The 23,022-nt window shown below is 42.7% G+C and overlaps 2 protein-coding genes and 1 pseudogene across 2 annotated transcripts in view; 2 read left to right on the top strand and 1 right to left on the bottom strand.

Annotated features, from left to right (window-relative positions):
• Positions 1–259: 259 nt before the first annotated feature.
• On the bottom strand, positions 260–3,002 carry LOC128774995 (myc-associated zinc finger protein-like; annotated as a pseudogene).
• Positions 3,003–12,820: 9,818 nt separating this feature from the next.
• LOC109268714 (cationic amino acid transporter 3-like) overlaps positions 12,821–23,022 on the top strand; it is a 63,166-nt gene continuing 52,964 nt past the window's right edge. Inside the window, exon 1 of the mRNA XM_053895789.1 lies at positions 12,821–12,934. The gene's annotated coding sequence lies outside the window, so the exon portion shown is untranslated. The remainder of the gene's footprint in view (positions 12,935–23,022) is intronic.
• Positions 13,753–16,684, top strand: LOC128775074 (cationic amino acid transporter 3-like). The gene is given in 3 exon segments (XM_053895791.1): positions 13,753–14,895; positions 14,898–15,253; positions 15,256–16,684. Coding segments are annotated over 3 exon segments (879 nt in total). The 5' UTR covers positions 13,753–14,462; the 3' UTR covers positions 15,346–16,684.

A 23,022-nucleotide genomic window follows, 5' to 3' on the forward strand; every position in this document is an offset into this window, starting at 1 on the left:
CCCTGCCTACTGTCCTGGGGACTTCAACACAACTGAGGGGGCAGGTGTGTGTGGGGTCAGGTATGATAGGGAGGAGAGAGGAGCAGGAGAGACAAATAAAAACCTAGGAAAATTCCCCTAAGGAAGATCTCTTTCTCCTTTCCTTCTGGAGTCTCTTTGGTTGGTGGAGGAAGAGGAGGCTGTGGGAAGAGAGAGGGGAGGAGGAGATGATTCCAAGGGACTTTCCTTCACTTTCCTATCCCTGCCTCCAAATGGTAGCTCACCAGGGCTGGGAAGGAAGTTCTGAGAGCAAGGGCGTCCTCTTGGCCTGAGAGGGAGCCCCCAGCTGGGGAGAGGTGTGCCACCACCATCCTCACTGCTGCCCTAGGACAGACCTCACCAGTACCGTGGTTGCATACCTCACAGACATGGTGAGAGTCCTGGCAGTGCACCTTGGGCCGAAATAGAAGCTGAGCTCAACATCTTACCACGCACGACATGGCACCTTCTTCTCCAGTGGCACTGTGTGCGTCCGCAGTGGATCCTTTGGGCAAAAGCTGCCTCATGTGGGCCACATGTGAAGGGTCGTCTGTGGAAGGCACTTGTGGGACATGACTGTTGAGATGATCCTGAGGAAGAAGCTTTCCCACAGTGGAAGAAGCTCTCCCTCCACAAGCTACAGGGCTTGTGCATTCTGCCGTCCTGTCCTGTAGCTTGTGTGCACATGGTAGCTCCTGTGGTCCTTGCACTTGCAGCGCTGTTGGCACTTGGACATGGGTAAGCCTCCTCGTCTGAAGCCACAGCTAGTCTATGCTCAGGTGGGAGACGTCGCAGGGGTCTTGCAAAGAAAATCACAGGCGTGCTTTTCCTGGATGCACTTTCCAGAGGCAGTCCTGGTCACCCTTGGCTCCCGTGGCTCCTGAGGCTCCTGTGGCTTCTCTGCCTCCAGCATCCACATCTCCCCCTCCCCCACCAGCTCTGCTCAGCTAGGGATGCTCAGGAGGCTAGGGGACCATGGTGGGTGATAGGGTTTTGGAATGGTGGGAGTCTGGAGATCATGGCCAAGAAAGATTTTTGAGACATCTTTGGTGCAAAAGAGGTGATATTATTAAAGCACAGGGACAGGACCCTAGGACAGAAAGAGCTGCCCTGGAAACATGAGGAGAGACTGATTATATACTTGGGAGTTGGGGGAAGTAAAGTCAAGGAAGTTTCCAAAGGAAATTTGATATGCTAAAGAAGACTCACAGGATACTGGAGGCCTAGCTATTGTCAAGCTAAAGTTCCTTTTCCCTTAGCAAAGCATTAACATTAAGACAGTAGGGAGTTCCTGGAGAAATGTTACACTCTGTCTGCCTCAAGTATTTGCCAACGGGCTGCAGGTTATAAGGAAATTTAATTTTATCAGTCATTTTCTTCTGCCTTTGTTTTCCATATCAGTGGGTATCTCCATAGTACCTGAGGTGACCTGGCCTGTCTTGACTCCCATGTGGATGATCTTGTGCCTTGAGGTTGTACCCATCCAGAACTCCTTGGCACAAGGGCACACATGTAGGGCCCCTTGCTCTTTGTCTCTTCCCAGGCAGGTGTGACCCGGGCTACAGCAATCATCCAGGTAGGGGCTATGAAAGCAGTGGTTTGGCTGTGGCAATGGTGGCGGCAGAGACAAGACTGTGGCCTGGGTAGTGGGTAGAGATCCTGGTTGGGGCGGCGGGGTTGGAGCCTCTGTGTCCAATATGGAAATGGCGGTTAAACTAGGGCTCAGCAGCAAGGGTAGTAGTGGTGGGGGCAGAATCTTGGGCAACAGCAGGAAGCCAGAGCACGTCCACTTGGAGGGGTTTGGCCTGTGGGCTGTGGCCTGGCTGCAGCCCTTGTTGTGCCCTGGAATGGACTCTGGTAGCAGCTCTGAGAGGCAAAGAAGGGGGACTAGAGCTCAGTCCTAAGTTGCAGGGTATTCTGGGCAAGACCCTTTAGTGGGTGGAAGGAGATCATGAGGCCGCCCACCAGGGAAGTCCAGGCCCTACCAGGGAAGCAGGGGTGAGCAGCATGCTAGGGAATACAGGGAACATGGCCTCAGCCACTGAGGGGCTCCATGGGGCTCAGTGGGTTCCAGGGGTGCAAGCCCTACAGGCTCTAGGCCCTGGATGCCAACCCTGGCTTGTCAGGCTGGGTCAAAGCATGGCCTTAAGTCCCCCAGGCTGTTTCAGGATCCCTGCTGGCCTATGGGAGGTAGGAAAGGAGGACACCTGGGCCAGGTTTTTCATTACCTGAGCTGGTATTTCCCCAGCCCCCCACCCTCTATCTAGCAGGTAGTGAATAGCACAGGGAGAAAGGGGAAGGATTGTTCCTGGGACACGATACAAGGATAGACGGACTCTCCCCCGCACCTGCCTTTCTTTCCCTCAAGCAGATGCACATCTGGGAAAAATATCAGCTTGAGGCAAGGGAAGAGAGCCTAGGACTGTTGGAACAGATGCATATGAAACCCCCAGATGTCCCTACCCTACAGTTCTGTCCTGACAGCCATCTTTCCAATTCCTGCCTGCCTCCTTTGCCTATAGGAATTTTGGCTCTGTAGTCCTTTCTGGGCCACTCATCCACCACCCAGCATAGCACCTGGAGCAAAAGAGGTGCTCAATTAGTGCCCTTGGTCCATGCCTACTGGAGAAGTGTTAGGGCAAGGTCAATGTGATTTTTAGGTTTTCCTTCTTTAGAGGTTCTTCCTGACATCTGGAGCAATTCTTTCTGCTCAGAGTTCAGTGTTCTGTGTGAGTATAGTTAGTATAGACTATCCCTATTAAGTATCTGCCACTACCCTTCTCTTCCCTCCCTCCACCTCCACCCCAGTCTTTAAGGAACCTAATGTAGGGTCTACAGGAATCTCAGCACTATCAAGAGATGGCAGTGATGCCCCTTTTCCTTGACACTGATGGTTTCTTGGGCCCATGAATTGTCCTCAGTCTCTGAGTGGGCCCCACCTTCTGCATATCTGAGAGGTCTTGCTTCTCTTTGAAGATTAACATTCTGGGAAGGAGGAGGTACCTTCCTTTGGTCACTGTTCCAGGGTCTTGGAAGCTTTATGTGTTGAATGTCTAGAGAATAAAACTCTCTAGGCAGGGACTATATCTTTTTTTTTACTTCCTCAGCACAATGCTCAATGGGTATTCAGTTAGAATATGCAATGGACATTGAGTGACTATCAGGAAATACCTTGTGGTGAAGCTTTAGTGAGTTCCCTTTTAGTTTTATTTCTGTAGTGAAGGGAAACAGGAATGAGGGGGCGGTGATGGATGATGCTGGTAGAGGAAACTAAAAGGAGATTCTGGAAGAGGTTGTGGGCAGGAGGTGCTTCTATCCTTGATGAAAGGGCAGCTGAGTGGGCTATTTAACTGGATCTGGGACTGGCCTCCAAATCACTACAGGCTGGGCTCCACCTGGCTCCCCATGCTCTTCTCCTGAAAACCAGGACCTCCTCCATACTTAAGACCCTGGAAAGCTTGTTTACCTCTAAGTTCACATCTTGCTGCCACAAAGCCTTCAACAAAATTCCACTTAAGCATTCAGTCCACCTCCTCACCCAGACAGGGCCCTACTAGTCTTCCATTGCCCAGCTCCAGCTTTCCTCCAGGATTCTGCCTAATCCACTTCCTTCACCCTTTCCCACTCTTCCCATAAGCCCTGCTTCCAGACACCTCAGCCTCATGATGGCCCCACCTCCTAAGGGTCCTGCCTCCTAGGGCCCCTTCTTTAAAAAAAAAGTTTTTTTAATGTTTATTTATTTTTTAGAGACAGAGCATAGGCGGGGGAGGAACAGAGAGAGAGGAAGACACAGAATCCAAAGCAGCCTGCAGGCTCTGAGCTGTCAGCACAGAGCCTGACGTGGGGCTTGAACCCATGAACCATGAGATCATGACCTGAGCCGAAGTTGGACACTTAACTGACTGAGCCACCCAAGTGCCCTTCCCAGGGCCCCTTCTAAGCTCCACTCCAAGTCCTGACTGCTTGGCCAAGCTCCTTCCCTCTCCTGGGTTTGACTTGTACTTCCTTTTCAGGTCTTTCTCCTCTGAGATGGGAAAAGCCCATGGGTAAGTGATTTCTCCTGTTTATAGAGTTGGTCAGAAAACAGAGACAGAGTCAGAGACGATGAAGGCTGGGCTTGGAGTGCTTCTGGCTTTCAAGCCATGTGAGGTTTGAGCAGAAGGTATTTCATGGTGCCAGAGGTCTGTGGATTGCGGCGGGTAGGCCAGAGGCCTTGTGAGTTTCAGAAGGGCAGAGAGGTTTGCTGGGTCAGAATGGTTTGGAGGCCTACACTCTGTTCTCCAGACCAGAAAGGTTCTCCGCTCTGCTAAGGAAAATATGAATTAGGGGAGGTTATTCCTTGGCACTTCTCCCCCAGAGTCCTTCCCAACTCTTTGCCCTGCCCTCCTCCCTGGCCTTCTTTTCTGCCCTGGTGCAAAATTTGCTTTTTAAATCTGTCTTTCCCACAGGCCCCAGCACATCATATGCTTAGACCTATTCTTTGAATGAAGAATCTTCCACCTGGCTCTGCTGCCTCCTTCATGTTTTGCCACACTTTCTCATTAGAGATTCTGAAAGACTCTGTATCATATCTTCTTAGGGAGGACATTGGTTTGTGTGGACTTTGCAGAACAGCAGGTCCAGTTTGATAAATTCTAGTGGTCCACTATAACCATGATGATTTGATGGGCTTCTTCCTCCATGCTCAAAGACCTAGATATCTATATTTATAGCTGCTGAGGGTATCTCCCTGCTTTCCTTTTCTAATTTTAAAAAGCTGTGGTGGGGATTGATTACAGACCAGGAAAAGCTGTAGGAGGAAAGATTACCAAGTTCTCCTGGGGTGTAGCTGCCCAGTGGTCTTTAAAACACTTAAGGAAATTTTTGTCTGAGGTCCCAAGTATATTTTAAATCAGCCAGTGCTAAATAAACCTTGAAACTTGATGGCTTTGTTCATTCTCTTGGAATCTATCCATTTTATGTACATGATAGGCATATTCATTGACCAAAAAAGGCTTGGAGGAGAAGCTTGAAATAGGACTGGCTTCCTGGGTCTTCAAGAGGCAGTTTGCTGTTATGGCAAAACTCTTCAACTTATTTTATTAAAACTCTTTGCCACTCTTCAATTTCGAAGGCCCTTGGAGTTTAAATTGTCCTTCCCACTCCCCCACTCCCTACAACCATCTACACAGTGGGCAGTGCCACAACACCAGAAGCCCAGACAACACTTATCCATGCAAGACACCTACTTTATTGATTGTGTGTGGCAAATGTGTATTTCTACATTATCTTTCTTGTTCCCTCAAGCAGTTCTGGGGCAACGTCTCTCCATTTCCAGTTGATAGGTATTATGTGCTTCCAGAAGACAGATTCATTTTAACTTTAGTTTAAGCAAAATCTTGTGGAAAGGGCAATTTCTTTCACCAAGTATATTCCAAATTGATAAATATGATTTTTGGATTATATTCTTTTGTTTTATCTTCATCCCTTTTTTCTTTTATTGTCACAGAAAGCACAACGCAGAGTGGGAATAAGAAAGAACTAGGGAAGAGGGACAAAGAGTGTCCTTGAATGTGATGTCAGAGGTTCTTTGTTGTGATATGCTGCCTGCTCTGGGGTGAGGCAGATAGGTCTTGGTGAAGTCATATCAATCAATATTTGGGTAAGAACTCAGGACTTTGAGTCCTGACACAACTTTCATATGGCTTTGTTGATCTGGTGTCTTTCCTACCACAAAACAAAACAAAACAAAACAAAACAAAACAAAACAAATGAACTTTCCAAGGGAGATGGTGAGGATGTGGAAGAGATACCTGACTCTGAGAGGAACCAAACACTGGTGAGAGAGGACAGAGAAAATAATCACATGGGAAGACAGAAGGACATATTTAAGGATATGAAGTAAGATAAGCAGATAGTTGGCCCTTCCCAAGCCACCTTGTGTGCGGTGTATTATTGAGGCTGTATATTGGGAGGAAGTACATGGAAAAAGAAGCCATGGATTCTGACCAGTCACAATTGCTTGTCTAAAAATGGAAACAGGTGGGGGTGCCTGGGTGGCTCAGTGGTTAAGTGCCCAACTTTTGATTTCAGCTCAGGTCATGATCTGACAGTATGTGGGTTTGAACCCCTCATTGGACTCTGTGCTGACAGCAGAGTCTGCTTGGCATTGTGTCTCTTCTGTCTGCCTCTCCCCTGCTGGCTCTCTCTATTACTCTCTCAAAATAAATAAATAAACATTAAATAAAATAAAAATGGAGACAGGATATAGTATTCGGTGGGACCACCAGATGGATTTCTAGATTCTGCTGAGAAGGAAAGGAAGGATTTGGAGGAAAAAACCAAAGCCGTTTAGCAAGGCTTCTTGAAAATGAGTTTGGATCAGTGCTCATTGTAGAACAAAGCCCATCCTACATTATAATCGTAGTATGGAAACTAAGGTGGACTGCACTTGATCTTAGCCAAAAGGCCGAGAACAGATAAGCTAAGGTGGACTGGCAGATGGGTTTCCTTCTGCTGCTTTCTTCTGATGACTTTTATTAGGTGTTCTATGTTGACATGGTTGGGGGTTGAGAAATGGGGAATAGAGATTCACACAGGGAAGTAGAGAAAAAGTTGATTTTCACTGTTGAAATCAGTGTATCACATCACTTTCTTATCTCTTATTGGCACACCCTTCCAGGCTTTTCCCAGCTCTGTTTCCAATTCCCGTTTGGAAAATCTAATTCTGATTCTTCCTGGTGTTCATCTATTTTCTGAAGACCTCTAGAAAAAGAATATGAGGCTTTTCTGATTTCTCAAGTTAATCATCTTGTTTTGATGTGATAGAAATGTTTAGAATTTCCAAAACTGGATTCTGACTGAAACTAAGCTTGTGTCATATCATGAATGAGGAATGTAGCATTTAGTTCTGTCTTCTTTGCAGTTATCCCAGAGGGACTAAGAAAGGCCACCTTGTTCAAAACCATCCTAGAATCATTCTAGATAATATGGAGTCTATACAGCCTCTGGAGAAGCTCTGGCTATTGGATTGTTTACCCACATAATGGCGCAATGATACTTGTGTGGTGTGTGCACATAGGAGGGATCCAATAGGTTTTTTTTGGAAGGAAGCAAAAATATTTTGTTCTACATATACATAGATTCTGCTCTACATTTGTGTGGATGGATTTTGTCTACATATAGTTGATCTAGCTTGTGTTAGCCTGTATATGAATGTGTTTCATTAATGTGGAATTCAGCCTTTTCCAGGCTGAGATGGGATGTGAGAGGTGCAGTGCTGGGGGTTGTTGGTTAGGTAGGTGAGTTGGATGATGTGGCTGTGTTTCCTCTTGGCCTAATGAGCAGACAGTTGGGACCTGCCATGCCTTCAAGTTCAAGTCTTGGTTGCACCTAGAAATATTTACTTGCAGAATTCGAGTTTCTAGCCTCACTGAGAGAACATGAAGCAGGTTTTACCCTGAATAGTTTTTTTGTTTGTTTGTTTTTATTTTTAGAAAGGGAAACAAAGGCTTCTTCCAGGTCACATGTAAATAGAATACAGTACAAAGTAAGACCACAGGTAGGAGGATGCCTGGTAAATGATCCATTTGGTGAGGTTGTTCTCAGAAGACTCCTGGGAGATAAGTTTGGATATTTGTTTTCTAGTATGAGCTGAATTTGGTTACTTCAGATTTCTTTCCAACCATCAGGGAAACTATCTGACCTTTCTTCTCTTTCCCCAGGGGAGAAGTCACACATTTATTACTACTGCAATGGTTTCTCTCTTCTTTCCTATCCTTTTTTTTTTAATGTTTGTTTGCTTGTTTGTTTATTTAAATACAACTTATTGTCAACTTAGTTAACATACAGTATATACAGTGTGCTTTTGGTTTTGGGGGTAGATTCCCATGATTCATCGCTTACATACAACGCCCAGTGCTCATCCCAACAAGTGCCCCCCTCAATGCCCATCACCCATTTTCCTCTCTCTCCTGCCACCCACCCCCTCCCATCAACCCTCAGTTTGTTCTCTGTATTTAGAGTCTCTTATGATTTGCCTCCCTCCCTCTCTGTGGGTAATTATTTTTTTCCCCTGCCCTTCCCCCATGATCTTCTGTTAAGTTTCTTAAGTTCCACATATGAGTGAAAACATATGATATCTTTCTCTGACCGACTTATTTCAATTAGCATAATATCCTCCAGTTCCATCCACATGGCCACCAGTGGCAGGATTTCATTGTTTCTCACTGCCAAGTAGTATTCAATAGTGTATATAAACCAAATCTTCTTCTTTTTTTTTTTTTTTTTTTTAAACCAAATCTTCTTTATCCATTCATCAGTTGATGCACATTTAGGCTCCTCCCATTTGGCTATTGTTGAAAGTGCTGGTGTAAACATTGGGGTACATGTGCCCCTATGAATAAGCACTCCTGTATCTTTGGATAAATTCCTAGTAGTGCTACTGCTGGGTCATAGGGTAGTTCTATTTTTAATTTTTTGAGGAACTTCTACACTGCTTTCCAGAGTGGGTGCACCAGTTTGCATTCCCACCGCCTTGTTGATGGTTGGTTTTTGTTGAGTCTAACAGGGGTCCTCTGTGCTTTCTGGATTTTGATGTCTGTGCCTTTCCCCAGGTTAGGAAAGTTTTCTGCTATGATTTGGTCCCATAACCCTTCTGCCCCTATTTCTGTCTCTTCCTCTTCTGGGACCCCTATGATTCTGATGTTGTTCCTTTTCAATGAGTCACTGATTTCTCTAATTCTTAAATCGTGCTCTTTTGCCTTAATCTCCCTCTTTTTTTCTGCTTCATTATTCTCTATAAGTTTGTCCTCTATATCACTGATTCTCTGTTCTGCCTCATCCATCCTTGCCGCCATGGCATCCAGCCATGATTGCACTTCAGGTATAGCATTTTTTAATTTCATTCCGACTATTTTTTACTTCTTTTATCTCCACAGAAAGGGATTCTAAACTATTTTTGACTGTAGCTAGTATTGTTGTGATTCTAAATTCTGGTTCAGACATCTTGCTTGTATCTGTGTTGGTTAAATCCCTGGCTGTCATTTCTTCATGCTCTTTCTCTTGGGGTGAATTCCTTCATTTTGTCATTTTGAGGGGAGAAAAGGAATTAATGAGGTGGAAAAACTGTAATCAAAAAAATTAAAATTAAAAAATATTAATATTAAAAATTAAAGACACACACACACACACACACACACACACACACACAAATCGAATAGATGATGCTAGATCCTAAGTTTGTTTTGGCCTGGGAGTTGAAAGTGGTTTGACAGATTAGAGAAAAAAAGTGGGAAGGAAGAAAAAAAAAGGAAATCGTTTGAGAATTGAAAAAATGAATACACTGAAGTCGACTAAAAGGAGATGATGGGGGTAAAGTAGAATTTGAAAAAATATACACAAAAGTAAAGAATATAGTAGGAAAAAATTAAATAAAAATATTTTAATAAAAATTAAAAATAAATATAAATTTTTTTGTTTTTCTGTATTCAAGCAAAAAGAAAAGAAACGACAGAGAAAAAAGATAAAAAAGAAAGAAAAAAGAAAACAAAGGAAATCATTTGAAAATTTGAAAAAGTGAATACACTGTAGGAGACTAAAATAGAATGAAGGAAGTAGACATTGAAAAAATTTACATAAACACAAAAAATATAGCGAAAAAATTAAATAAAAAAAAATATTTTTTTAACGTTTATTTATTTTTGACACAGAGAGGGACAGAGCATGAACGGGGGAGGGTCAGAGAGAGGGAGACACAGAATTGAAACAGGCTCCAGGCTCTGAGCTGTCAGCACAGAGCCCGACGCGGGGCTTGAACTCACAGACCGCGAGATCATGACCTGAGCCAAAGTCGGCCGCTTAACTGACTGAGCCACCCAGGCGCCCCATAAAAAATATTTTTAATAGAAATTGAAAGTAAAAATGAAGTTTTTCTCTTTCTGCATTATAGAAAAAGAAAAGAAATGAAAAAGAGGAAAAAAGAAAAAGAAAAAAATAAAAAGGAAATTGTTTCAAAATTTGAAAAGGTGAGTACACTGAAGTAGACTAAAATAAAATGATGGAAGTAAAATAGAATTTGAAAAAAATTACACAAAATTAAAAGTATAGTAATAAAAATTAAAGAAAAATATTTTCAATAAAAATTGAAAATAAAAATGAATTTTTTCTTTTCCTGTATTCAAGAAAAAGAAGTGTAAAAGAGAAAAAGAAAAAAAAAAGAAAGAAAGAAAATTGAATAGATGAACCTGCTAACAGATTGAAGTAGGATTGAAATTACTTTGTTTTCCCCTAGAAATCAGTCTATGTAGTGCTTTATAGTCCATAAGCTAAGCTGGCAGTGAGACTTGTGTTCTTGAAGAGGGAGGTTGGCCCAGTTGGGCGGGGCTCAGTGTAACAGCTCCGCTCTCCACTAGATGGCGCTGCTAGCTTACTGGGGTGGATAGTTGCAGTGCTCCTAGGTGTGTAGGTGCATGCGTGGGAGTGGTCAAATGGCGCCACTCAGCTACTGAGTCTGTTCTCCTGGATCAGCAATCGGGTATCCGTCCTTTATCTTCAGCTTTCATCCACTCCCTGCTTTTACACTCTACGTGACCAGGCCCCAGGCAGTACCTCTCTCCCAAGTTTTGTCTCAGATGCGGCTGTTTTCCCTGGCCCCTTACTTCCGAAGGACTGTGGCTTTGACCCGTTCTGCCCCTCTGCGGGAGGGTCTCACGGAGCAGTGACTGAATGAATGTCAGCTGCCACCCAGGAATGCTTGCTGGACCCTACTGCTGCCGGTGCCCCGAGACTGCGACCAGGTGCCAGCCCGCCCCAGAAAAAGGTCACGAGATAGTGTAGCAGCACCATTTCAGGGATTATGGAAAATCATCACACACATCTGGCACCAGGCTTCACCCTTAACGACCTTGTCCCAACACCAGCGAATGTGGCCGCCTTCTGGGGTCTGCTGGGACCAGGTGGCTTCAACAGTCTCTACCAAATGTCCTTCCAGCAGTGGAACCGCTTTTCCCCATGTGACCTGAGAACCTCCCGGACTCCACTCTATTCCTGGGGATTCGCCTTTCCCACCAGAGCACCACCAGGTATCGAGCTGTGGAGTTGCAGACTTTGCACTCCCCTTGTTTACACTCTTAATGGAATTTAAACCCTCTCCTTTCTCCCTTTTTAGTTTAGTCCCTGCAGTTGTTTCCAATTTTCCACTTTCTCTCCAGCTGAGCTTTTGGGGAGGGGTGCTTTTCTCGTATTCTCTGCCCCTCCTCCCCCCAGTCTTTGTCCTCTCTCTGCCCGCAAAAGCAGTTCCCTACCTTCAGCGGCTTCTTGCTCCCCAAATTCCCTTCCCTGCACCACGTACCTGCTGAATTCTGTGGTTCAGATTGTGCAGATTGTTGTGTTAATCCTCCACTCAGTTTTCTAGGTGTGTAGGATGGTTTAGTGTTGGTCTGGCTATATTTCATGGATGGGAGACACACAAAAAACTTCCATGCTGTTCTGCCATCTTGGCTCCTCCCCCCTGGTGCTTTGCTTCTTATAACCCAAGGCAGCCTGATATTTTTAAACAAGTTTCCTCAAATGCAAACTATTCTTCATCACCCTGTGTTGCTCATACCTGCCACGAATGATGTGCGGTCAAGGTTTCATCAGTTGGCTTTCCCTTCACACTTTTCATTTTTCTTGCCTTCCACAAGGAAGGTAGTACCATTTATATCTTTACTTGAGCCAGGTTTATAAAGATTGCTTCACTACAAAGTATGTGTCTCAAAGTCAAGTAGATAGGAATACTGGATTATGTGCTCTTTCAGGTTTCTCTTCTCAGTTTGTGCATTTGTTCAACAATATTTATTGAGCATCTAACTCACAGTCCAAAGGAGACAGGCAGCAGACATGGAATTCTGATACATTAGGATAAATGGCACATGGGGTAAGCTAGGTGCTATGAGAGCACAAATTAAGGGCAGCATAAGGGTCAGGGGAGGTTCCTGGGGAAGTAACACCTGAGCTGGGAACTGAAAGAGAAGGAAGGATTAGCTCAGTGAAGGTGCCAAGAGGATATTAGAGACAGGGAACAAAACATGGTGAGTGTAGAATTTCACAGCTGGAGCAGGAACTGGGTAGTGATGAGACTGGGGGAATCATCACAGGTCAGATGATGAAGGAAGGAAGGACTGTGCAGGAAGTGCAGTGGGAACCACTGAAGGGTTTGAAGCCTGGGGGTGGTTGGGGGACATGTCAATCACATTCATAGTGTAGAAAGCTCCATGAGTTAATTAATCCTCCTTATCTATCTCACGTGCTTGTTGGTAAATCATAACATTGGAACTGGTGGGTGGCAAATAAGGAGTATAGACGGAATTGCACAAAGATGTCTGACACATTTCCCAAGGATTCCTTTTGAATATCTCCAGAGAAGAGTTTTCAGTTTTGACTTCATCTTTCTGTCTTTAAAAACCTCTGACAACATTTCCTAAAATTCTGTCAATACCAAAGCCTGAGGAGTGAGGAGAGTGGGGGCTGCATGACTGTCTTTTCTCTGTTCTCCCCTACTGATTTCTGGGGCATTGCTGTGAATTGTTCATCCAAAGCCTTGTTCCTCTTGAGAAGGGGCCATCTGAACAGCAGCAGGGGAGGAGGGGAAAAGAGGAACCACAGGTGGTGTTTGCTCAACAAGAAAATATATTTTGCATATTCATAGTGTGAGTGAGTTAAAAGTAACTCCATGTGAAAAATTAATAGGAAGTTACAAGTGAGTGTTTTCATACTAACACACAGAGAAAACCAGATTCTCCAGGTCGCTAGAAGCTGACATCACAGAGGGTACAGGGTATTTATAAAGCATGGTGTGGCCAGTAAAGACAGTGTCCACATAAATGAGCTCACCTTCTCTCCTAGAACCCAGAGAGGAAGGACACAGAAGGACTTGTTTTGGTTGTGAGCTACTGAGGTAGGTGACATTTCTTTCCTCTCTACCTATAACACTCTCATAACTGTAAGCATAACTGTAGTGAGTTTTTTCTGGTTGCTTTGGGTGAGGTTCGTTGACTGTCAGATTTCACAAAACAGCATTTTTGGCTCTGCTCCCTTCTTAGTAATGGACTTTTGGTTGGCTTCTGTTCCCATTTCTCTAGGGTTTCCTTACCAGACAGCCTGTTCCTATGGTTTTTTTGCATGGTATGAAGGACTGCTCCTTTCTTCCTCTTCCTATTTTCACAGCACCCCTGTGAGCCTATATGGCTAAAGTGAAGGGTTGCACTGTTTATTCCTTGACATCAATACAGTTAAATGGATAAGGCAGAAAGAGGAGAGAGAGGGCCAAACTGACACCAGACATTTGACAGTTGATTTTATTGCTAAAGGTCTTTAAGAATGGGAGACAAATATTTGTGTTTTAAACTCAAATGATATTTAAAAAAATTTTTTTAAACATTTATTTATTTATTTATTTTTTATTTTTATTTTATTTTTTTTTAATTTTTTTTTTAACATTTATTTATTTTTGAGACAGAGAGAGACAGAGCATGAACGGGGGAGGGGCAGAGAGAGAGGGAGACACAGAATTGGAAGCAGGCTCCAGGCTCCGAGCCATCAGCCCAGAGCCTGACGCGGGGCTCGAACTCACGGACCGCGAGATCGTGACCTGGCTGAAGTCGGACGCTTAACCGACTGCGCCACCCAGGCGCCCCAACATTTATTTATTTTTGAGACAGAGAGAGACAGAGCATGAGCAGGGGAGGGTCAGAGAGAGAGAAGGAGACACAGAATCTGAAACAGGCTCCGGGCTCTGAGCTGTCAGCACAGAGCCCGACGCGGGGCTCGAACTCACGGACCGCGAGATCATGACCTGAGCCGAAGTCGGCCGCTTAACCGACTGAGCCACCCAGGTGCCCCTAAACTCAAATGATATTTTAAAAACGATTCTGCATTTACAATGAGGCCCTCTGGTCTGTCCATGTGTCATGGCTCATGTCATGCAAGCGCCATGCAAACATCCCACGTGTGAACTACTGTACAATACATTCATGCCCTGTTGTGAGCTACAGCCCAATTAGTACATGAAACTACATGAGTTAGATGAATGTAAAGGGATTGTGTCACATGGTGCACAAAGGAGAATGTTGGGAGGTATCTGGCACTGTTTCTGTGGCAATCAGGGTTGATTTTTCTATGATGACTTTTGGTGTCAGTTTCTCAGATATTTGGGTGGTGTGAGGTGACATGGGACTTCTAAGCTTTGGTTGGCTTGTTGAACACCATTGTTCAATAAATATTTATCGTTTGGGCACTTTGGAGGGATAGCACATACCTGATGAAATACAAAGCAGGAGATTTGAAGCCCGTGCAACAGAACTTGGCAGCCCAAAGACAACTTGGTTTAATTCAGCCTCTGACCCAGATGTGAGACTCTGCTTCCAGGCTTGCTAAGGCTCTCTGATCCTGAATCTGATCCTGTATCCTCTTCAATTCCAGCTACAATGCTGCATCAGGCACGTGGCAGATTTGGTCAAAAGTTGGTATGCAGACATACCCTGCAGCAAGATGTGGCTGAACCTGCCCCTCTCAGAAGACTGAGCATTCTGGATTTAGTGGCCCTGGGTGTGGGCTGCACAGTAGGTGCAGGTGTGTATGTCCTGGCTGGTGAGGTGGCCAGAAATCAAGCAGGACCATCCATTGTGATCTGCTTTTTGATGGCCAGCCTATATTCTTTGCTGGCTGTGCTGTGCTATGCTGAGATAATGGCCCAGATTCCCCATTCTGGCTCTGCATATCTCTACAGCTATGTCACTATTGTCACTATAGGTCAACTCTGGGCTATCATCACTGGCTGCACTGTCATCTTTTCCCTTGTTTCTGATACAGCAATTTATGTTGACATATTTATCTTAGCTTTTGAGCACCTGCATGTGACCTGCATGAAATTATCTTACCGTATGTTTACCATTTCCTTAGAGAAAAATATCTAGACTTCATTGTTATGTGCCTTGTGTGGCCTCTCATGATTTTGTGGCATAATCACTTTTCTTCACTTATCAAGGTGCTCACTTTGGTTCTCAGTTTTGTCATCATCTATGGCTTTATTAAGGGGGACCTGCACAACTGGAGGCTCACAGGAGAGGACTACGTAATGGCTGGACTCAATGACACCTCTAGCTTGGACCCCCTGGGCCCTGGAGGGTTTTTGCCTTTTGTCTTTGAGGGGATTCTCTGGGGAGCAGCTACTTGTTTCTATGCATTTATAGGTTTTGACAAAATTGTTACCAGAGTAACTCTGTTACACCAGAGTTGAAAAAGCCCAGAATCCCCAATGTTCCATCCCCCATTGTGATTTCACTGTTCATCTGCTTTGTGCGGTATTAAAAAAATTTTTTTTAGTGTTTATTTATTTTTGAGAGAGAAAGAGTGTGAGTGGGAGAGGAGCAGAGAGAGGGAGACACAGAATCCAAAGCAGGCTCCAGGCTCCAAGGTGTCAGCACAGACCCCCGATGCGGCGCTCGAACTCACGAACCGTGAGATCATGACCTGAGCTGAAGTCGGACGCTTACCAACTGAGCCACCCCGGCGCCCCTTTGTGCCATATTTTGGTGTCTCTTTAACACTTAAGGTTATGTTCTCTTACTACCAGCTTCATCCTGTGAGCACCTTGCCTGAGGTAGTTCTCCTTATTGTCTGGGCCCTAGCCTACTATGTTGCAAATTTTGGATTTTTCTGTATTCTTTCTGAAAGGATCTTTCGCTTTATGTACCCATATGTCAGCTATCATACAAGATGGAACTAGATGGCCTCCTGTTCCCTGTCCTTGGCATGATATGTACCAGCACAAACTTCTGCATCATGGCCAAGGTGATTTTTGTCATTATTGCAACAATGATGGCCTTCTTCTTTTTTTTTAATTTTAATTTTGTTTTTTTTTTTTAAATTTACGCCCAAAATAGTTAGCATATAGTGCAACAATAATTTCAGGCGTAGATTGCTTAATGCCCCTTACCCATTTAGCCCATCCCCCCTCCCACAACCCCTCCCGTAACCCTCTGTTTACTCTCCATATTCAAGAGTCTCTTATGTTTTGTTCCCCTCCCCGTTTTTGTATTATTTTTGCTCCCTTCCCTTATGTTCAACTGTCCTCTGTCTTAAAGTCCTCATATGAGTGAAGTCATATGATATGTGTCTTTCTCTGACTAATTTTGCTTAGCATAATACCCTCTAGTTCCATCCACATAGTGGCAAATGGCAAGATTTCATTCTTTTTGATTGCCAAGTAATACTCCATTGTATATATATACCACCTCTTCTTTATCCATTCATCCATTGATGGACATTTGGGCTCTTTCCATACTTTGGCTATTATTGATAGTGCTGCTATACACATGGGGGTGCATGTGTTCCTTAAAAACAGCACACCTGTATCCCTTGGATACATGTCTAGTAGTGCAATTGCTGGGTTGTGGGGTAGTACTATTTTTAATTTTTTGAGGAACCTCAATACTATTTTCTGGAGTGGCTACACCAGTTTGCATTCCCACCAGCATCGCAAAAGTGATCCTCTTTCTCCACATCCTTGCCAACACCTGTTGTTGCCTGAGTTGCTAATGTTAGCCATTCTGACAGGTGTAAGGTGGTATCTCATTGTGGTTTTGACTTGTATTTCCCCGATGATGAGTGATGTTGAGCATTTTCTCATGTGTCAGTTGGCCATCTGGATGCCTTCTTTGGAGAAGTGTCTATTCATGTCTTTTGCCCATGTCTTCACTGGATTATTTGTTTTTTGGGTATTGAGTTGGATAAGTTCTTTGTAGATTTTGGATACTAAACCTTTATCTGATATGTCATTTGCAAATATCTTCTCCCATTCTGTCGGTTGCCTTTTAGTTTTGCTGATTGTTTCCTTCGCTGTGCAGAATCTTTTTATTTTGAAGAGGTCCCATTAGTTCATTTTTGCTTTTGTTTCCCTTGCCTCCAGAGGTGTGTTGAGTGAGAAGTTGCTGTGGGCAAGATCAAAGGGGTTTTTGCCTGCTTTATCCTTGAGGATTTTGATGGCTTCCTGTCTTACATCAAGGTCTTTCATCCATTTTGATTTTATATTTGTGTATGGTGTAAGAAAGTGGTCCAGGTTCATTTTTCTGCATGTTGCTGTACAGTTTTCTCAGTACCACTTGCTGAAGAGAATGTTGTATTCCATTGGATATTCTTTCCTGCTTTGTCAAAGATTAGTTGGCCATATGTTTGTGGGTCCATTTCTGGGTTCTCTATTCTGTTCCATTGATCTGAGTGTCTGTTCTTGTGCCAGTACCATACTGTCTTGATGATTACAGCTTTATAGTATAGCTTGAAGTCTGGGATTGTGATGCCTCCTGCTTTGGTTTTCTTTTTCAAATCGCTTTGACTATTTGTGGTCTTTTCTGGTTCCATACAAATTTTAGGATTATTTGTTCTAGCTCTGTGAAGAATGCTGGTGTCATTTTGATAGGGATTGCATTGAATATGTAGATTGCTTTGGGTAGTATCAACATTTTAACAGTATTTGTTCTTCCTGTCCAGGAGCATGGAATCTTTTCCCATGTTTTTTTGTGTCTTCTTCAATTTCTTTCATAAGCTTTCTGTAGTTTCCAGTGCATAAAATTTTCACCTCTTTGGTTAGATTTATTCCTAGGTATTTTATGGGTTTTTGGTGCAACTGTAAATGGGATCGATTCCTTGATTTCTCTTTCTGTTGCTTCATTGTTGGTATATAGGAATGCAACCAATTTCTGTGCATTTATTTTATATCCTGAAACTTTGTGGAATTAATGAATCAGTTTTAACAGTTTTTTTGGTGGAATCTTTTGGGTTTTCCATACAGAGTATCATGTCATCTGCGACGAGTGAGTTTGACCTCCTGGCTGATTTGGATGCCTTTTATTTCTTTGTGTTGTCTGATTGCAGAGGCTAAAGCGTCCAATACTATGTTGAGTAACAGTGGCAAGAGTGGATATCCCTGTCTTGTCCCTGACCTTAGGGGAGGATGATATTAGCATTGGGTTGTTCATATATGGCTGTTATGATCTTGAGGTATGCTCCTTCTATCCCTACTTTCTTGAGGGTTTTTTATCAAGAAAGGATGCTGTATTTTGTCAAAGGCTTTCTTTGCATCTATTGAGAGGATCATAAGGTTCTTTTCTTTTGTTGATATGATGAATCACATTGATTGTTTTGCAGATATTGAACCAGCCCTACATCCCAGGTTGATCGTGGTGAATCCTTTTTTTAATGTATTGTTGGATCTGGTTGTGTAATATCTTGTTGAAGATTTTTGCATCCATGTTCGTCAGGGAAATTGGTCTATAGATCTCCTTTTTAGTGGGGTCTCTGATTTTGGAATCAAGGTAATGCTGGCTTCATAGAAAGAGTTTGGAAGTTTTCCTTCCATTCCTATTTTTTGGAACAGCTTCAAGAGAAGAGGTGTTAACTCTTCCTTAAATGTTTTGTAGAATTGCCCTGGAAAGCCATCTGGTCCTGGACGCTTGTTTTGGGGGACATTTTTGATTACTAATTCGGTTTCTTTATTGGTTATGGGCCTGTTCAAATTTTCTATTTCTTCCTGTTTCAGTTTTGGTAGTGTATATGTTTCTAGGATTGTCCATTTCTTCCAGATTGCCCATTTTATTGGTGTGTAATTGCTCATTATATTCTCTTATTATTTGTATTTCTTTGTTGGTTGTGATCTCTCCTCTTTCATTCTCGATTTTATTTATTCCTTTCCTTTTTCTTTTTGATCAAACTGGCTAGTGGTTTATCAATTTTGTTAATTCTTTCAAAGAACCAGCTTCTTTCTGGTTTCATTGATCTGTTCTCCGTTTGTTTGTTTGTTTATTTTGGTTTTGATAGCATTGATTTCTGCTCTAATCTTTATTATTTACTGTCTTCCTCTGGCTTTGGGTTTTATTTGCTGTCCTTTTTCCAGCTCCTTAAGGCGTAATGTTAGGTTGTGTATCTGAGATCTTTCTTCCTTCTTTAGGAAGTCCTGGATTGTTATATATTTTCCTCTTATGACCGCCTTTGCTATGTCCCAGAGGTTTTAGGTTGTGGTGTTATCATTTTCATTGACTTCCATATATTTTTTAATTTCCTCTTTAACTGCTTGGTTAGTCCATTCATTCTTTAGTAGGATATTCTTCAGTCTCCAAGTATTTGTTGCCTTTCCAAATTTTTCTTGTGGTTGATTTCGAGTTTCATAGCGTTGTGATCTGAAAACATGCATGATATAACCTTGATCTTTTTGTACTTACTTATGGCTGATTTGTGTCCCAGTATGTGGTCTATTCTGGAGAATGTTCCATGTGCATTGGAGAAGAATGTATTTTCTGCTGCTTTAGGCTGAAATGTTCTGAATACATCTGTTATGTCCATCTTGTCCAGTGTGTCATTCAAAGTCATTGTTTCCTTGTTGATTTTTTGATTAGATGATCTGTCCATTGCTGTGAGTGGGGTGTTGAAGTCTCTTACTATTATGGTATTACTATCGATGAGTTTCTTTATGTTTGTGATTAATTGATTTATATATTTGGGTGCTCTGACATTTGGCGCATAAATGTTTCGCATTGTTAGGTGATCTTGGTGGATAGACCCCTTGATTATGATATAATGCCCTTCTTCATCTCTTGATACAGTGTTTATTTTAAAGTCTAGATTGTCTGATATAAGTATGGCTACTCCGGGTTTCTTTTGTTGACCATTAAGCATGAGAGACGGTTCTTCATCCCCTTACTTTCAATCTGTAGATGTCTTTAGGTCTTAGGTGGGTCTCTTGTAAACAGCATATAGATGGATCTTGTTTTCTTATCCATTCTGTTATCCTATGTCTTTTTATTGGAGCATTGAATCCATTGACGTTTAGAGTGAGTACTGAAAGATATGAATTTATTGCCATTATGTTGTTTGTAGAGTTGGAGTTTCTGGTGGTGTTCTCTCGTCCTTTCCAGTCTTTGTTGCTTTTGGTCTTTTTTTTTTTTTTTTTCATCTTTTGTCCCCTCAGAGAATCCCCTTAAAATTTCTTTCAGGGATGGTTTAGTGGTCACAAACTCCTTTAATTTTTGTTTGGGAAACTTTTTATCTCTCCTTCTATTTTGAATGACAGACTTGCTGGATAAAGAATTCTCGGCTGCATATTTTTCTGATTCAGCACATTGAATATATCCTGCCACTCCTTTCTGGCCTGCCAAGTTTCTGTGGATAGGTCTGCTGAAAACCTGATCTGTCTTCCCTTGTAGGTTAGGGACTTTTTCCCCTTGCTGCTTTCATGATTCTCTCCTTGCCTGAGTATTTTGTGAATTTGACTATGATAGGCCTTGTTGATGGTCGGTTTTTGTTGAGTCTAACAGGGGTCCTCTGTGCTTCCTGGATTTTGATGTCTGTGCCTTTCCCCAGGTTAGGAAAGTTTTCTGCTATGATTTGGTCCCATAACCCTTCTGCCCCTATTTCTGTCTCTTCCTCTTCTGGGACCCCTACGATTCTGATGTTGTTCCTTTTCAATGAGTCACTGATTTCTCTAATTCTTAAATCGTGCTCTTTTGCCTTAATCTCCCTCTTTTTTTTCTGCTTCATTATTCTCTATAAGTTTGTCCTCTATATCACTGATTCTCTGTTCTGCCTCATCCATCCTTGCCGCCATGGCATCCAGCCATGATTGCACTTCAGGTATAGCATTTTTTAATTTCATTCCGACTATTTTTTACTTCTTTTATCTCCACAGAAAGGGATTCTAAACTATTTTTGACTGTAGCTAGTATTGTTGTGATTCTAAATTCTGGTTCAGACATCTTGCTTGTATCTGTGTTGGTTAAATCCCTGGCTGTCATTTCTTCATGCTCTTTCTCTTGGGGTGAATTCCTTCATTTTGTCATTTTGAGGTTAGAAAAGGAATTAATGAGGTAGAAAAATTAAAATTAAATTTAAAAAATTAAAATTAAAAAAATAATAAAATTAAAAAAATTAACCCCTCCCCCCACAGACAAAAATCAAATAAATGATGTTAGATCTTAGGTGTGTTTTGGTCTGGGTGTTGAAAGGGTTTTGAAAGATTAGAGAAAAAAAGGGGGGGATGGGAATCATTTTAAAATTTGAAAAAATAAACACTTTGAATTAGATTATAATGAGATGATGGAGGTAAAATAGAATTTGAAAAAAATTACACAAAAGTAAAGAATACAGTCAAAAAAAATTAAAGAAATATATTTTTAATAAAAATTAAAAATAAAAATAAATTTTTTCTCTTTCTGTATTCAATAAAAAGAAAAGAAATGAAAAATAAAAAGAAGAAAAAGAAAAAAGGAAATAGTTTGAAAATTTTAAAAAGTGAATACACTGAAGTAGAATAAAATAAAATGATGGATGTAAAATAGAATTTGAAAAAAATTACACAAAATTAAAAAATATAGTAAAAAATTAAAAATATTTTTAATAAAAACTGAAAATAAAAATGAATTGTTTCTCTTTCTGTATTCAAGAAAAAGAAAAGAAGTGAAAAAGAGGAAAAAGAAAGGAAGAAAATTCAATAGATGGACTTTCTAACAAATCAAAATAGTACTGAAATTACTTCATTTTCCCCTAGTAGTCAGACTATGAAGCGCTTTATAGTCCATAAACTAAGGAGGTGGTGATACTTGTGTTCTTGAAGAGCGAGGTTGACCCAGTTGTGCGGGGCTCAGTGTAACAGCTCTGATCTCCACTAGATGGCGCTTTTAGCCTACTGGGGTGGGGTGTTGTGACTCTTGTAGGTGCATAGGCGCATGCGCAGTAACGGTGAAAATGGCGTCACCCAGCTACACAGTCTCTAGTATCAGAACTCTGTTTTCCCCAATCAGCAATCAGGCACCCATCCTCTGTCTTCAGCTTTCGTCCACTCCCTGCCTTTTCACTGCCCATGACCAGGCCCTAGGCAGTACCTCTTTCCCGGGTTTTGTCTCAGATGTGGCTGTTTTCCCTGGCCCCTTAATTCTGAAGGACTGCGGCTTTGACCCGTTCTGCCCCTCTGTGGGAGGTTCTCACTGAGGAATAGCTGAATGTCAGCGGCACCCAGGAACATTTGCTGGACCCTGCTGCTGCTGGTGCCCCAAGACCTCAGCCAGGTGTCAGCCTGCCCCAGAAAAAGTTAACAAGATAGTGTAGCAGCAGCATTTCAGGGATTATGGAAAATCACAGCACACATCTGGCACCAGGCTTCACCCTTAATGACCTTTTTCCAGCACCAGCGAATGTGGTCATTCTCTGGGATCTGCTGGGACCAGGTGGCTTCAATAGTCTCTACCAAATATCCTTCCAGCAGTGGAACCAGTTTTCCCTGTGTGGCCCAAGAACATCCTAGACCTCACTCTGCTCCTGGGGATTTGCCCTTCCCACCAGAGCATCACCAGGTATTGAGCTGTGGAATTGCAGCCTTTGTGCTCCTCTTGTTTACCATCTTAATGGAATTTAAACCCTCTCCTTTCTCCTTTCTCCCTTTTTAGTTTAGTCCCTGTGGCTGTTTCCAATTTTCTACTTTCTCTCCAGCTGCTTTTGGGGAGGGGTGCTTTTCCCGTATTCTCCCCCCACCCCAGTCTTTGTCCTCTCTCCACCCACAAAAGCAGTTCCCTACCTTCAGCGGCTTCTCACTCCCCAAATTCCCCTCCCTGTGGCACATACCTGCTGAATTCTGTGGTTCAGGTTGTGCAGATTGTTGTGTTAATCCTCCAATCAGTTTTCTAGGTGTGCATCATGGTTTAGTATTGGTGTGGCTGTATTTCATGGACATGAGACACACAAAAAACTTTCATGCTGTTCCGCCATCTTGGCTCCTCATGATTTTTTAATAGTCTCTTGAGGCCAGAAGCCAAGCCAGATGCCTGCCATCAGATTTTCCTGTGATACTTGTATATTTGGGTGAATTTCTCTCCTGCAGTTTCCCCAAATATCCTGAGGTGTCCTGCACATGCCAGCAAGTGATATTGTTTAATCACCTGGTAAGAATGCTGGGAACTCTGTAAACAAGTTATCAGGCCAACATGTCCAAGAGGCTTTATTGGC

The sequence above is a fragment of the Panthera pardus genome, unplaced genomic scaffold (assembly GCF_024362965.1).
Source record: "Panthera pardus isolate Hobbes unplaced genomic scaffold, ASM2436296v1 HiC_scaffold_6, whole genome shotgun sequence".
In the NCBI taxonomy this organism is placed as follows: Eukaryota; Metazoa; Chordata; class Mammalia; order Carnivora; family Felidae; genus Panthera; species Panthera pardus.